Here is a 17,500-nt window from a genome sequence, read left to right on the forward strand (position 1 = left end):
ATACATTTTGGGCAGCATTATCCTAAGCAATACAAATGAAAACAAGTTGTTGGTGTACTCAATCATGTTAACAACAGTTACTGCCAAGCAGTGACATCAATACACGAATTTGGTGATCGTGGCAACTGTTTTAGCTAAGCCACTTTTAAAACTGAAACAAGTGATACAGAAGAAGGGTGATCAGAGTTCTCAGTAGAGTCTGCCACCTTTTTTTAAAAGCTGTTACAGCTGAGTAAATGTATGCTCTACGGGACCTTGATGTTACAGCTGATCTGGACTCAGTTATACACTGTAGGCTCAATTTTTCTCACTGAACAACAACTCTGCTATGGGTGTGTTTTTTAGTGTAACATTTGACTCAAATATTAATGAGGGTTAAAACAAAATAATATGGACAACCACTAACCTGTTGTGGTGGTGTTTTATCCAACGTAGCTCTAAATTTTTTTCCACAACTTTGTGAAATTGCAGATGTCTTTCTTTTCACATGTTCACGTACTGGCTACAATAAATGATATAAAAATGTTACACCTTCTTTATTGCCAGCATGATCAGGCTAGCTCTGACAGAACTCCCAAGAGAGGAAAGTCTAAAATGTATGAATAAATTTCTTATAGGTTGTTACAGGCAACCAGATTGGTACCTAAATAGCACAACCTTTTGTTTATGAAAAGGGATATACATATCTCTGAGCAATTGCTTGGGAGGTAGACCTAAACAGGATTTACACTTGGAACTGAGAAAAACAATTTCATGGCTTTTAATCAAATCCCACAACCTCAAAATTGGCATACGTTGCAGACCCATTCCATGATTCAATATTTTGAAGCCTCACACAAATCTTCTCAAATTTCTTTATTTTCCAACCATCAGGTAAAACAAAATTATTTTCCCAAAACTCTGAAATTCCATAACTCTTGCAGTGCTGGAAAGCAAATTTCAACTTCCATAATTTTCCATAACTAAGTGAACCTGGCTTGAGGACAAGTTGCCTTAAATTAAATGGAGTAAATAAAAATAAAAGAAAGCAGAAAAATATATGACCTTTGAACATTCATCTGCAGGCTTTGCACTTTCAGCTTCAGATTTTGAACTCCCAGACTTTGAACTTTCAGCATCAGAAACTTGTCCATGCTTTAAATTCCAATCAGGGATGATGATCAGTTAATTCCCCAGATGCAAATATACACCTCCGAACTGCCACTATACAAAATGTATGAACAACAACAAGGTAGGGCAACTCGGACAATAGACAGCAGATGATTGATGTGCATGTAAGGTTTGCATCTGAATGCAGTTTTTTGTGGGGCAGGTAATTCTCTGCAATTATGCCTAATTGTGGTGAATTCTAAATTTCACTTTTTCTCTTCAAAACATTCATTATACAAATGAAAGAAATGTGATTACCACACCTGCTGTCCATTACGTTTCTTGTAACGACGTTGTTCGTTGAAGTAATCTTGTATATGTTGACATATTGCATCAGAAGTGAATCCAATTTCCGGAATTGAGCATTCTCCTTCAATATCTGATGCAAACTTCTTCAACTAAGTCTTCATTTCAGGACTGTTAAACTTGGGAAAGTTTCCTGCTCCCCATTTTTGAGTTGCTAGCAAGCCAACTTTTTTACGTTTATGTGACAAAAGTTTTAAAGTTACTGATCACATATTAACCACAGAAAGATCAGTTTTTCACTATTTGACCATCTCATTAAACCTCTGCTCCTCCAATTAAAAATCTCAGTATCTAGGAAGAATATTATTAGTTCTTATAAGCCTGAAGAGGGTCTCCTGTTTTATACATATACTACATTGCATTTGACAAGAGTAGTCCTGAAATCAATTTATACTTAATATTTCTGTTTTGCATCTTAAATCTCCTTTTTCAATACTGGTCTTGGCTCTACACATCCAAAAAGCGTTACACTGTAAATGCAAATAAACACCACCCTACAACCAACACAGACCAGTTCCATCATATTATACCAGGTTGGTCTATTTGTGACAAATTACATTCAATAGGAAATGGTGATTCTATGAAGTGTTAAGTGTTAGCTACCATAGAGTATTGATAAAAGATCAACATACTTTGACAGATATAGTCTTTTCATTTCTGGGTTAAAACCAGACATTTCACCCATTGTTGGTTTAAGCGGTGGACTGGAACTGAGTTCACGAACTGGACTTGTGTCTGAGAACTCTGTCTTAAATCGCACAGCTGATCCATATTTTAGTCCAAGGTTTCTGAAAATGCTTGCATCCGCTTCTCTTTTAAGAAGATCCGCAATTGCTGAGAAGTGTGTTATTTCCTCATCTAGGCGTGAAACAAACAAGGACAACCGTAACTCGTATTCAAATACTGCATGTCTCAATGTGAAGGCAGTTGGGTGGGGGGATAAAGTAGGCATGGAAAATTTTGTCATTCACGCACAATTGGGCAGCTTACGACTGGGATTTTTTATGACTGTTTTTTCTATATGTTTTTAAATCTTACAGAACAAAGAGACATTCGGAGTTCGGCGGCCATTCGGCGTTCTGCAAAACTAAGATATGAATCGTAAGAAAAATTAAAACGTACGAGGCGAAAGAAGGCACAGATCGAGCGGGTCAGAAGTATGTGGGTATCCAGAAGTGACTTAAATCTTTAACCTTTTTCGAACAGGGCCGCTTAAACCACTTAAACTTTCTGGGAGTTTCTTTATAAGCTTACCTTGAAACTTCTGGGCGACATCATCACCGAAGAGCTTTCTAACGCGGTTGATGATAACGTCTTTCTCCTGTAACTCGTGTACTTCCGAAGACTCTGACATTCTCAACAACTTTTAAAACTGAATTTTCTTTCAATGAATACATGAACAACAGTTCAAAAGGTAAACGTCCGGACTTACTTACTGTCACCACCAAAAAGGAATAAATCTAAGCTTGCTTTCCAATTTTACCCCTCAGCTCCGGTTGTTTCCCGCCTTTTTGGTGCAATTTCATAGAATGCGCTATTGGATTGGTAGCTAACCGACAGCTTCTCTGATTGGCTAACTGATTGGATTGAGGAGAATGGGTCGAATGCTTAGTAGCCGTGTCTGCGACAAAAAATGGCGGACTCTTCGAGCATGAAAGCTTGGTCGAGGCAAGACATATCTGCTTGTGATTGCAGTGCAAGAACATTCAGGCATGTTCACTGCCCTTGTTTTCGGTGTCAGGGAAGTGCGACCGATAGAACTACCGAGTTACGGCACTGGAAAGAAAACTGCCTGCTTGCTACTGTGGTTGGAAGTGACAGCACTTCGGACAGCTTGGCAGACATTGATAGCGATCGTGAATCAATTGCAAGGCCGAGCTCATCAGCAGGTCCTTCAACTCCAGGAACAGATGAATTTGATGACAGTCTTAGCGAAGGATCAGACGAAAACAGTGCTAATCCCATCTGTCCAGAACTTGAAGCTGTTAAACCTGCGGAACGTCAAGGTATGGAACCTCTCAACCCTCTTAAAAAAGTTATTCTAACAGCAGTTCTTGACGCTCTGAAAATTATGGATGAAAGTGGATCATCTGTTAAAACCTTTGATGACATTCTGAGCTATGGAAAAACAATGTTGTACACTTTAATTGATGACAATGTTGACCTTGATGTTTTGAGTACAATGTGGCCCAAGAATTGGAATGATGTTAAAATTTTAATGAAGGCAGAATGTTTTGATGATGCTAAGGAATATATCATATGTTTCTGCCGTACCGAAAAGGTAATTACAAGAAATGGTAAAACACATACCAAATTTGTTTACAGTGGAAATTTCAGCATCATGGACAACAAGGATGCTTGTTGTACTCACTGTGGAAATAAAGGCTATCTCAAATATTACTATTTGGGATTGGAAAGTAAGATTAAAAATTGGTTCAAAACTGAACCAATGTGCAAAAAAATGCTTTCTCATTGGAACCAAAGAGAACACTGGCTTGGTAGAGAGGAAAGTTGGCCACTGAAGCAAGAGTTTAGGGATGGTCAATCTTCAACAATCACTACTATTATGGGAACAACAGATATCATGGTCACTACCTGTGGGAAAAACGGCAAATTGAGAAAGAGTTGGAAAACCTATATGACATTGAAAATGAGACAAGAACAAGTGTGAGAAAAGCATTGTCATCAAAACTTGGTTTCACTGGAATATCACAGCTTCACAAGGTTTTGTATCCTTTATATAAATTTGATGTCACAAGGGACATGGTTTACGATGTTTATCACACTATTCCTTTAAATGTTGTTAAAAACCAACTGACCAGACTACTGGAACTTGAATTGGTGGACACAGAATACCTTGACAAGCAAATAAGAGAGTTTCCTTGGAGCAAAGAATTAAAGGATGGGAGACTTCCAAGACCAGTTGGCAAGGAATGCAAAGGGATTGGTCATTGGAAAGCAGAAGGGCTTCAGAAATTTTCTTTTCCCATGACAAATTCTATATTTGAAGTCAAATTTCAGGATGATGAAGAGTTCCAAATTCAAACCCTTGTGTCGCGACTGACAGAATTGCACTTTTACAGTGGCAGGCTGGGCTGGACTGATGAAATGATAAGTGTTCCTTTCAAGATAGCACAGAGACTCAACATACTTGTTGAAGAAGTGCAAGGACTGCACATGTGCACCATTTCTTTGCATAATTTGTTGCATATTCACGAGGACATTATTAATTTTTCCACTTGTGACAATTATTGGTGTGCAGTGTTTGAAAGGGCTGTCAAACACTATGTTAAAAAGTCACACAACTGCAAAGGAATTGAACGAACTTTTGCAAGTTCAGAGGCACCGAGAGAGTTTCTGAAATCACTTGGAGGTACAGAAGTGGCCACTGAGCTTGGGAAGCATGATGTTAAACAGGTGAGATTTTCAGTAATTGTATTGAATTTATTACATCTAATTTATTTTAATCCTGGAGTAGGGAATCAAATGGAATTTGGTTGCCAAATGCCTGGTTTAATATAATACCCTGTACAAAACAATTCAGAATTAGGTTAAACAAAAATTGACTTTTGAACTCCTTGACATTCAGTTACTCTGAAAGGTAAGCTATGATGATTAAAGGCAGAGGTTGAGCAGAGCTCTTGAAAGTGATTGAAGGATGCACTAATAGTAAGGTTCCAAATTCTATTTAATGTTGAAGTTATTGCAGATAGGGAACTTCTCTTTCTGCTCCAAAATAGTTGTTTTGTTTTTTTATAAGGACAGGGTGATATCCTATCTTTACTGATTATATTGGTTTCTACAATTAAATGCAATGGGATGAAAATCTTATTTGTTGTTGTGAAGAGGCATTTATACAGCTGCAATTTTTTTGTTTCCCAGGGTGTTGTAAATTCAGTTGAGACTGGAAAAAAGATTGCCTGTCAAGACTCAGCGCCAAGACAGGCTTACCTGATTGGCTCAGCAACAAACATCAGACCCCTACAAAGAGATAGTCAGTTGAAAATAGCAAGTGCATTGTCTGTTCCAGTTGACCTGGTGTCATCCTCAGCTTTGTTTTCAAAAAGATGTCTTTTGAATGATGTGGGATATGATGGTACCATGTGTTGTAGTGGTGATTACATTTTAATTGCAAACAATGGTCAGGAGATTGTGGTTAAGATTGAAACGATGTTATCAGTTAACTGTGGGAGTGACTTATGTAGAATAGTAGGAATGGGGTACTTGTACTCCTTCCACCGAGATGCATTTGGGCAAATTTCTTGCAACTACTGGACTGGTTTCTCCAAAGTTCAAAAAAATCCAGTAAGAGATGTCACTTTTTTTCTGGCAGAGAACATCTTGAGAAAAGTTCTGTTATATGACTGTGGTAATGATTTGATAACTGTTGTGGACTATATGCGTCCATGGAATCATTTCTCATGTGTGCCTATTGTGCCTGTGCATGCTGAAAAGGGTGATATGTTGCTTATTCAGGGTGAAGGTCCCACCGATGTCTGGTATGGTCATGTACAAGATGTAGATTATCTAAACAAGACAGTTGATGTGTATTTTTTCATTGAGAGTCATCGATGTCAAAATGTTTTTGTCTGTGAATCTCGTGGTAGAGGTGCGAGAAACACGGTGTCTTGGAGGTCTGTGATTGGACTTGCTGATGGTCAATGGAGTGGCCCTGGCATGTGGACACGGGATTCTTGAAATAATGTGTGGTCCTGTTACTGTAAAACTGTAGTTGCATGACAAACTGTTTTGTAAAGGTATCCTCAGGAAACTGATGATACTGAATTACCCTGAAGTAAAATGAATGAGTACATATGTACACTGTAATGAGCAAACTGTGCAGTTAATAACGTTATTTGAAACTTGTAAAGGATACATGTGTAGATGTCAACTAGGTGATATTTTTTTAGACTTACCATGCAAAACTAGAATACACCAGTGAGTGTTTTGAGGCAAAGGCTGGGAATCATTAACTTGGGGTTATAAATCCATTGCAATTTTTGGAATAACATGGGCTATATCTCTTCATTATGAAGAGATATATGAGATATCTTCATTATGAAGAGATATAGCCCATGTTAATAAATTGTTAAATTGTTAATAAATTGTTAATAAAAAGGAAAAATTCCCCCAAAAATTAAGAATGACTTGTAGACAATATGACATATTGTCTACAAGTCATTCTTAATTTTTGGTTTTTTTATTAACAATTTTTGGAAGAACTTGGGCAAATGTTCACTTTTTATTGATAATTTGGGTATCATATCATTACTTGGAGCAATTTTCCCAAAATTTTCCCTTTTTCACAATATTGGCAATAACTTGTTGGGAAAGTATTCCCATTTTCTTATCATCTCTGGGAATAACTTGGGAAAAGGTTCCCTTTTTCTTCCCAATTTTGGGAATAACATGGGTTAATATTCACAGCATTTTCCCAAAATTGGGATACAAGAGAAAGCACAGTGTATTTCCCAATAAAAACCCATTTATAGGATGCTAGGAGACAGCTACCTCCCAAAATTAACCCAAAAAAGGAATTTATTGTCCCAGGTTTTCCCCAAAATTGGGAAAATTTCCCATGTAATTCCCAACTGGGAATCTTGAAAAGTTTCCTGTGCTCAAAAAGGTGAGTCTTCTCACCAGGACTGCTAACGACTGAATTTCATGTAAGTGTTCAAGCTGAGAGATTATTCCACAATACAGGAGCCACTACAATTGAAAAGGCCTTGCCCTGAGTGTGGGAAGCATTTTTTTTTTCTTTAGAATGCTCTGAGAGTTTCACTTGTTGTAAAAATACCTAAGGTGGAGATAACCCATGTATTACTTTAGAACTAAAAAAGTTAAAGGTAAAATAATGATTTTAGAATGACTTGCATCAATTAACTGGCAGTCAATGAAGATCATACAGCACTGGCAATATGTGTGAATACTTCCAGCGTAATGTTTGATGTTTCTATACTGCAGTGACACATAAGTGTACTTAAAATGCTTAGAACTATGGCCAAATTTTTATTCCTTGAATTTTTAGGTTTCAGAGTCACATAGAATTCCATTTACCGTTTGGAAATATCTGCATTCAGTTCCGGAGATATTTAACTTTAAAAAAATTGTAAAATATGCAAATGAGAGGACTGATGACATCATTCACTCAACCCAATGTAACATCAAGTACCGTATTTACCCGCGGATAGGCTGCACTTTTTCCCCGGAAAAATGGGGCCAAAATTAGGGTTGTGGCCTATACACGGGTACAAGTGTTTTGACACCTCATGAATATGCAAGAGATCTCACGGTCGTACACTAAATTGGCGTTTTAGTGTTCGCTTTCAATTGTTACTAACTTACACGTACAACACATGTAACTAAACATGAAGTCCATATCTTCAAAGAATCTTGATTTTCTCTAGAGCAATGAGGGCATCAAGTTTTTTAATGTCTCAGTTGTTCGAAGACGTCCAACACAGCTTGCACGGAATAGCCATTGCTCCTCGTGGTCCTTTGGTGGAAGTGACGTTGATGAAAGTGATTTCAATGGATTTTAATTTTGATAGGAGAACAAAGAAACTCTGTTGTGCAGCTTTTATCCATCGGAAAATTGATCATCATTCATGGAATGTATAACAATTTTTATTTAGATATTCTGAAAGTTGTAAACACATAACAACTTGTTTATGATTTTGGCGAACGTGTTTAGGAGCGTTACGAATCATTTTACTCGTGTTTGTTAAAGGTGCAAAATCAAAATAGAAATAGAGCTACATGTACATGTCATGTATCTCCGTCACTTTGCAGCAGAGAACATTGAAACTTGGTGCTGGCTAATAGGTAACACACTGATGGCTATAAAGAAATTGGTTCCCATGGCAACTCACTCTTTTTCAGTCCCCTTCAACATGATTTCAATATTTTTGGTGATCTTTGAGCTAGAAAAACATTTAAAAAGACCACAAACTCAACCTAACGTATTTACATGAATGCAGGATCATGCAGATGAGACACCATTGGCAAGTATCAAAATGGAATGCAATGGTGGCCAGCAAAGCCTTTAATATCTGGGAGGTCTGAAACCCAGTAAGTTTCTATGGTAACAAAACTGGTATGCTCATGTTGTGGAGCACATATACTAGAATCGTACTGCAAAGAATCAAGCATTTCTGATACAAATTGGCTGAGATATCTCTTTCATCATATTTGATCAAAATTTGGTTGAGTAATTGTGATGTCATCACTTAGCTAATTTGCATATTTTAAAAACTTGAATATCTCTGGAACAAAAAGAGATATTTGAAAATAGTAAATAGCATTCTTTTTTTCATACAGACTACTGTAACATGTTTACATGTATCTCTTAAAATACAAAAATTTGGTTTTATCAACGGAGTTGATAATGTAAATTGGCCACCGCACAGAGATTCTAAAAGCTGACGTTTCGAGCGTGAGCCCTTCGTCAGAGCGAATCGAGGGATTATGGGTTACGTGTAGTTTTATAGTAGAGTAGGAGCTACGCTATTGGTGGTAACATGGCAACGTGAAAAATAGGAATATATTAGTTAAATGAAAAGCGTTCGTTAATACCGTGAGGATTAGGCAGATTAAAATGGCGAGCGACTGGCTTAGATGCATCCTTGTCATTCTCTATTTAAAGTTTCTCGGCGAAAACTAGAGTATGAAAATTAATAAATTGCCATCCAGCTGAATTTTCACTGCGGAACAGATATTTTGCAAAACTTCTTCATTGGGTGCCCCTGGATCTTGGCTGATCGTTGAAAGTTAGGCAAGTTTCTTGTTTGGCCATATATGAAATACACTAATTACCGATCCGCGAAACATTAAGAAAACATCTCATAATTACTGAAGAAGCTCAAAATAGACCAATGGACTGTGTGAGCTTGCTGTGCATGCAAATTACAGCGACAGTCATTTCGATTCGTAAAACGCTGACACTAGGCCATTTCCGAATTCATATTTGTCTCCTCTATAAAGCAGCGCTTATAAATCTTAGTAAACGCAATGACATAGTTGTCAAATCGGCCAACAAAGGCGGCGCGGTAGTTGTTTGGTGGTCCGACCTTTACCAAAAAGAAGCTTTGCGGCAACTTTCGGATATATCGTTTTATGCCAAAATCCCTAAAGATCTCACTTCCAAAAATCAAAAACTTGTCAAAGACACCATTCAAAATCTTATAGCTAATCAAGAATTACCGGACACTGCCACTAATCTCATCATCAACACACTTCTTGCCTAAAATTCACAAACCCAACAACCCAGGTCGCCCTATCGTTTCTGCCTGTAGCTGCCCCACCGAACTCATTTCTAGCTACTTAGACAGGATTATGACGCCTTTCGTCAAATCTTTGCCATCATACATTAAAGACAGTACACACGCAATACAAATTTTCCGCGATTTCAATTTCTCCGGCCAAGACAAACTTATTTTCACCATGGACATTACGTCTCTATACACAGTCATTCTTAATAGCGAAGGTCTTCAAGCACTTAAACACTTTTTCTATCAATGCCCTGTCAAAGAACCTAGGGCGGAAACGCTCCTCCGCCTTGCCGAACTAGTTTTAACACTTAACTGTTTTTTATTCGCCGGCAGCTATTACAAACAAATTAATGGTGTAGCGATGGGCACAAGAATGGGACCTAGCTATGCCAATCTTTTTGTAGGATATGTTGAACACCAATTTTTTAATCAGTACAACAGCCCCAAACCTGAACTTTACGGCCGCTACATCGACGACTGCATCGGCGCTATTTCATCCAGCAGAGAAGAACTCGATCAATTTATAACCTCCATCAACTCTTTTCATCCGGCTCTTAAATATACAATGTACCTGGGAAATTTCGGAAACTTCATTGGCTTTCCTAGATATCAAAGTTTCAATTAGAGGCAACTTGCTATGTACTAGTGTGCACTACAAACCTACAGATTCAGACAGTTATTTGTTGTATTCATCGTCACATTCATCACATGTCAAGAACTCCATTCCTTATTCTCAATTTCTTAGACTTCGACGTCTATGTAGTGATGACTCCGATTTTTCCAGAAAATCAGAGGAGATGTGCCAGTTCTTTGAAAAACGTGGATATCCTGTCTCTGTGGTCAAAGCGGGCCATCATCGCGCCCATCAATTTGATCGACAGTCATCACTACAAACGTCACAGAAAGATAAGAATGACAGAATTCCATTCACCCTCACTTTCCATCCTCATAATCACGCAGTCAAAAGCATCATTCTTAGTAATGTTAAATTACTCCAAAATGATCCTGAGACTGGTAGAATCTTTTCGCAACCTCCACTTATTTCATTCAAACGCGACAAAAACGTAGGCAACTTTTTAGTTAGAAGGGCGCTCAAAACTAACGAGCAACCCGGCACTTTCAAATGCGCGCACTCAAGATGCAAAACTTGTCTTTTCATTGTTAACACTATCAAGATATCGGGACCTAAGCGATCTGTTAAGATCACCGATCGTTTCACATAAACCTCGGCAAATGTCATTTATTGCATAACCTGTACGTTATGCAATAAATTATACATTGGTGAGACAGGTAGACGACTAGGTGACCGATTCCGCGAACACCTTCGCGATGTTGAGAAGAATGACAAGGATGCATCTAAGCCAGTCGCTCGCCATTTTAATCTGCCTAACCACTCCAAAAAACACATGGCTGTCTACGGCCTTTCCCTACATCTAGGTACGACGGAAAGCCGCAAGAATCTGGAACAAAAATTCATCTTTCAAATTGGCACCCTTAATTTTCACGGTATTAACGAACGCTTTTCATTTAACTAATATATTCTTATTTTTCACGTTGCCATGTTACCACCAATAGCGTAGCTCCTACTCTACTATAAAACTACACGTAACCCATAATCCCTCGATTCGCTCTGACAAAGGGCTAACGCTCGAAACGTCAGGCTTTAGAATCTCTGTACAGTGGCCAATTTACATTATCAACTCCGTTGATAAAACCAAATTTTTGTATACTACTTCCCCACCGACGCAGCACCACAGTTTCTTTAGAAACTACCCCTTCATTTATCTCTTAATATGGCTTACAGTGTAGATAGAAAAGTAGCACTTTGAGTTGCCCCCTTTTCAGAGATCTGCCATTGTGCTCTTAAAATGGCTTAGATTGAAAAGTAGCCCTTTGAGTTACCCCCTTTTCAGATATCTTAGCCTGCATAGCATGGCGGTTTTGGTTGCTAAGTAATTAAGGCGGGCGAGGGCAGAAAAACCGCAAGGAGATTGGGGCAGGAGCAACTGTTATTTTTCTCACGGCTTGGCCGCCTTGCGCCTGGCTCGACAAAACTGCCATGCTACGCAGGCTACAGAGATCTGCCATTGTGCTACATGTACAGCTGTACATCCTCCACATGTATTCTAAAGGTACTTGTACATGTATGGAGTTATTTTTATGTGGTTTCTGGTAAATACATGCAAGTCTTACCTGGTTTACTTCACAGTTTCCAGAAGATGAGTCTTGATGCCTTAGCCAAGAAAATATTGGGTGTTAGAATGGATAAGTCCTGGAGAATTCGATGCAGCAACTGGGAAGCTGCAGAATTCAGCGTACGGCAGATTGAATATGCCATGAATGATGCATTGGTTGCAAGTCATATCTTTCTTAGGTTGGTTAACATAAAGACAAGGCACAACAAGGATGAAAGAGGCATCTATGATTCACTTGGTTTTTGTCCAGTGAACGAGAACCATTTTGAAACTGAAAATGATTGCAATTCTCAAGGTGCTTGCCACAAGTTTGAACACACTGAACAGTCCTCATGTGTATTAAACAATTGTGATGTGGAGAACAACAAAACAGATTTCACACTGAATCAGTCAGGAGACAGTCCAGAGCATTGCTTGCCTGACCAAGAACCAGCTTTCAAACAACATCTCGATACTTTTAGGTTAGAATCTTTGAAAAATAAGAATCCCACGCAGGAGGGTTTGAATTTTGGAAATATCAGTGATGATAAGTTTATTCGTGACAGATTAGCATTAAAAGAGGCTTTGTGTGGTGATTCTAAAATTTGTTATGAAGCTACAGTAGATCTCAACAAGTTTGAGTCACCTGAGATGGAAGGATACCTTTTCATGGATGAGGTTACCAATTTTCTTAGAGACCCATGCTTTACTCAAAGAGCAGGCTCTCTGTGTCAGGGTGTGGTGGACATTGCATTCAGGGGGAAAAAAAAGAACTTTGTCTCAAACGATGAGGATGAAAAAGATGAATTTAGTTCTTGTAGTGCAGAGAAGCCTCCAAAGCCTTATAAAAAAGGCACAACAAGAAAAACACCACTGTACATGAACTGCATGCTGGCAGCTCCTGATGGATCCAGACTTTGTACTCTGGATCGCAAGAAGGCGGACTGGTACATCGAGAGAGGAATAGGTATGATGTTCAGTCATTTCTTAGTTTTTAAGTTTAGATTTGGTCTTTATTCAAAACCTTGTGTTTGGAAAGGAAGCTGGCATTGCACACTGTATGATGAAACTGAGCTTGTGTATGATTTCTTCAGACGTCTTTGGTTCTACCCGATCTCTTTATCTCAATGACAAAAAAGACAAATTTTTGAGAATTATTGTTATTGTTACTGTTCATTGTGGGATCCCTGCGTCTCCCTTGTTAATGACTGGGACAAGGTCACTTAAACCATGTTTTCATGTACAATTATGTACTTCTTCTTCATTCTGCTTGTAGAACTATTAAGCAGACAAGGAAATCTAGACAATCTTTCATCTAAATTTTATGTTTAAATGGTCATGTGCAATAATTTATTTTATTATTTAACTGTATTAGTTATTGTACAAAAAAACGCACGAACAACGCACATACAAAATTATTCCATGATATTGTACAGTTACATGTAGTTATTTGTACACTTGGTTATTGTACAGTAGAGAATCGGTTTGACTAAGTTTAGTTTGCTGACGTTGCCCTGCATGCACAAATCTGTCACAAGTGCTCGCTTGTTTACAATACATCTGCTAAAAAATTAGTGCAAAAAAAGGTGTATAAGAAATAGCTTATTAGATGTTTTGGTGTGTAATATTGCTAGTATTTCTATTCGTTGTTTGTATTTTGACTCGCCCTAGTGGGCTTGTCAAAATACAGCACAATTCGTAAAAATACTCAGCGGTACTACATACATGTACCAAAACATCTACATTTGTAATAAGATATATGTATTATATAGAGAAAATTTCATTTAATATATTATGAGGTGGAAGCTTGTTGTTTTCTATGGATCATCCACTCAAGAACTTTCATCATCATCATCATGCGCCCTTGTCGTCTATTACAACGAACGTCCTTATAGGCCTTCTCGCGACATTTCCATGTTTGCCATTGCTACGCTTAGCATTTGCAGTTGTTGCCTGTTACTTTTTGGGTGTCGTCACGTCAACAAGTTTTTTGATGCTCTCTGTTACATCTGCTTCCTCTTGGAGTCCAAATTGTAACACGGTACATCCACCTATTGTCATTCATTCGCTTTAAGAGACCGGACCATTGCCATTAATTTTAGTCTTGTGATAGTGGTCAGAAGATCTTGTACAACCATTCTTTCTCTGATTTCGCTTGCTGTTTTGTGATGTCGATAAGTAACATTGTGCATTATTCTTTCATGTGCTCTTTGTGTTGATCTCAGTTTCAGAGCTATTATTGCCCCTAATTTTGTTTTGATTGGTGGCAACACAATTTGTGACACTGGGGACATGCAAAGTAATAATTTGTACAGGTAACCCAGTAAAAACTGAATCACTGATAGCTTTGTAGTTACTGTAATAAATTCCCTTTTCCTGGTTTCTCTGTTTCTCTCAGCCACCTCACCTTTGGAATACCTTTTTTTTTTCTTTTTAAACAAAATTAATGTAGAAAAATTCTGGAAAAATGGTGAAGGCAACACACAAAAAAATAAGTATCCCCAGCTTTCTGTTTGTTTTAGTTAATTTTGTGGAGTGTTGTGTTTTCAACTTGCAATAACTTCAAGTGCCCAAAAATTGGCTTCAAATTTTCCATACCAGGAGACCCAGTAGATTTACGGCATAGCCATGATTGGATAAGGTTATTATATTATTATTATTATTAGTAGTAGTAGTAGTAGTAGTATTTTTTGTTATTATTATTGTAATAATAATTGTTATTATTTATTTATATTATTATTATTATTCCACCTTCACAGGCTGATCTTTGCCACCATAAATACCTGAGGATTATGTATCAAGTACCTTTCTCAGAATCCTTGCTGTTCCTAATAGTGCAGGCTTTTGTAGGAATGCTGTTCGGAGTGTAATCCCCAGTTTCCAGACCCAGTCGCCTAACTTTCTTGTTACTCCACCTAGGGCGCCAGCAATAGACCAATTTGGATATAATTATTAAAATTCAGTTCTAAACAAAAGGCATCATCTCGACGCTCTGGGAAATAAATATAAGGATTTGTAGTTTATTCCCCAGAACCTCGAGATGGTGCCTTTTCTTTAGAACTGAATTTTAATACATGGAAAGTGGGCTATTATAGGTATTACCCGAGCACTTTTCAAATTCCACATTCTCGTAATTTCTCTCTTCAGGCCTTGGTATTTTTCAACCTTCTCACCCTCTTTTTCACTGAGTCTTAAATCTCCAGGGATAGTGATGTCAACAATAATTCAGTTCTTGTCTTCCTTATCGATGATTACAATGTCAGGCCTTCTAGCTCCAATAATGGTCACATTGGACACAGACATCCCACGAGATCTTGATTCTTCCAGTCTCCACTGCACTCTCAGGTGTATGCTCATACCACTTTTCGCTCCGCTCTAATCCATATTTCTCACACAATTTCCAGTGGACTGCCTTCACAACACTGTCATGTCTTCCTTCTGGGCTAACTTCTTACACCCGCTGAAAACATGATCGATATTCTAAACCTTCTCACCTCACATTCTACACAAGGGGCTGTACATAATGTGATATTTAACAATTAGACAAGGCTACGGGTCAATAGCCCATGAGGCGAAGCCGAACACAATTTCCAGTGGACTGCCTTCACAACACTGTCATGACTTCCTTCTGGGCTAACTTCTTACACCAGCTGAAAACATGATCGATATTCTCAACCTTCTCACCTCACATTCTACACAAGGGGCTGTACATAATGTGATATTTAACAATTAGACAAGGCTACGGGTCAATAGCCCATTCGGCTTCGCCTCATGGGCTATTGAAAGAATTAAAGCATCACGCTTTTCGCTACTCAAGGACTATTACTAATAGTCCTCTCGTAGCATAGCCAATTAAAAATAAAAATGCAGGATTTGCATTAGTCCACTACATGTAGTTGGGTGATGCTAATCATACATATTCTCCAATGTTGTGTACATGTTATTATTATTATTATTATTATTATTATTATTATTATTATTATTATTATTATTTATTGTCATTATTATTATCATTATATCATGATCATGATTATGATTATTATTATGATGATGATGATTATTATTATTGTGTTTCCATCCACATTGTACAATCACTGATGAATCCCTGTCTGAAATGCAACAAGCAGTCTCAGCACTCTAGAACTCTTCTTAGGATTCTTACCAATCCTAGCAAGAATGTCTTCCGCACCATGCCCAAAGCCCACATTAATCATCTTCATGTAGCCCTCAAAATTCTCCGTAATTCTACCCAATGCTCCTATTACAACCAGAGTGACAGTCACTTTCTTCATTTTCCACAAGGCCTTCACCTTCCTTGCAAAGTCTCGATACTCATTGGTTTTTTCTTCCTCTTTCAGCAGGATGCGACTATCTCCTGGGCAAGCAACGTCAATTCTCTGACACACTCTCTTCTTCTTATCGACCACTACAATATCTGGTCTATTGCAAGGGAGCCAAAGTCCCAAAATAATGATCTTTGCGTTCTCATTCTCAACAACTGATTCCGGGCTATGCTTGTACCACTTTTCTCCACACTCTATGTTGACCTGTTTGCAGAGACCCCAATGTATTGCTTTTGCAACATTATCATGTTGTCGCTTGTATTCCGACTGTGCTAAATTTGGAACATTCACTCAAGATGGCTGACAGTTTCATCACTTTTTTTGCATAATCTGCAAAGTGAATCCTCTTGTGTCTTGTCAATTTTGGCCTTAATCATCTTTGTTCTCAGAGATTGACTCTGTGCTGCCATTAGAGGCCCTTTGGTCTGCTTCTTTAGCTGGCACTTCTGAAGCCACTTCGAACTTTTCTCACTCGCTGTTTCTTTCATCTCTCTCAGAAAATGTCCATGGAGCTTCTTCATCACAACTTTCCTCCGCGGTATTCATTCTTCATTCCTTTCCATGCTGTGGACAGCAGCCTCTCTCCACTCCCAGCTACATAGCTTGTGAGCCCTATTGTTGATTGGTCCACACAGTCTTCTGTTGACACAAGTCATCTATAATAATTATATACCACCTCTTTTTCTTGGCAGCTATAATCGCACTATGCTATCCCTTGGATGGAGCACCCCGTGCGTAGTTAGTGTTTTCTATGTTCGTTTGTCCAATTATCTCAATTCGTCTCGGGTCCATTCAATAAAACTTGCTGAGTACATGTACATTGTACCTTAGGAGAGAGACAGCCCATGACATTGATGCCGCCCAGCTTTGATTGTAACAGCTTACGCACTCTTCTAAAGTATTCTTTCATTAGGCTGATCTTCATTTATTCTTGCTGGACCTCATCTGCCTCCAGGAAACCCAAGTATTTATAACTGGCTCCCTCTTCCAGATTCTTGATCTGGCTTGCCATCTGGCAACTTAATTCCCTCGGATTTGACAATCTTTCCTCTATGTACTACCAACTTTGCACATTTTGTCACCCCAAAGTCCATCTCTATTATCCGCACTGAACACTCGGACAGGATTCACCAGGATTCCAAACCTTTTTTAGACTTGGCATACAGCTTAAGATCATTCATGTAAAGTAGAGGGTTCACTTGTTCGCCTTTGAGGTAATATCTGTACTTGGTCTTCCTTAGCAGTAGTCTTAACTGCT

The 17,500-nt window shown here is 38.3% G+C and overlaps 1 protein-coding gene and 1 pseudogene across 2 annotated transcripts in view; both read left to right on the forward strand.

Annotated features, from left to right (window-relative positions):
- The window catches only part of LOC138057233 (exonuclease 3'-5' domain-containing protein 2-like), a 27,162-nt gene that overhangs the window by 3,342 nt on the left and 6,320 nt on the right, over positions 1–17,500 (forward strand). For both annotated transcript variants that reach the window (XM_068903287.1, XM_068903288.1), the window contains exon 2: positions 11,935–12,866. In XM_068903287.1, coding sequence (XP_068759388.1) covers positions 11,935–12,866 — 932 coding nt within the window. The remainder of the gene's footprint in view (positions 1–11,934; positions 12,867–17,500) is intronic.
- Positions 1,210–6,393, forward strand: LOC138057237 (uncharacterized; annotated as a pseudogene).

This window comes from Montipora capricornis, chromosome 7 (genome assembly GCF_036669925.1).
Source record: "Montipora capricornis isolate CH-2021 chromosome 7, ASM3666992v2, whole genome shotgun sequence".
In the NCBI taxonomy this organism is placed as follows: Eukaryota; Metazoa; Cnidaria; class Anthozoa; order Scleractinia; family Acroporidae; genus Montipora; species Montipora capricornis.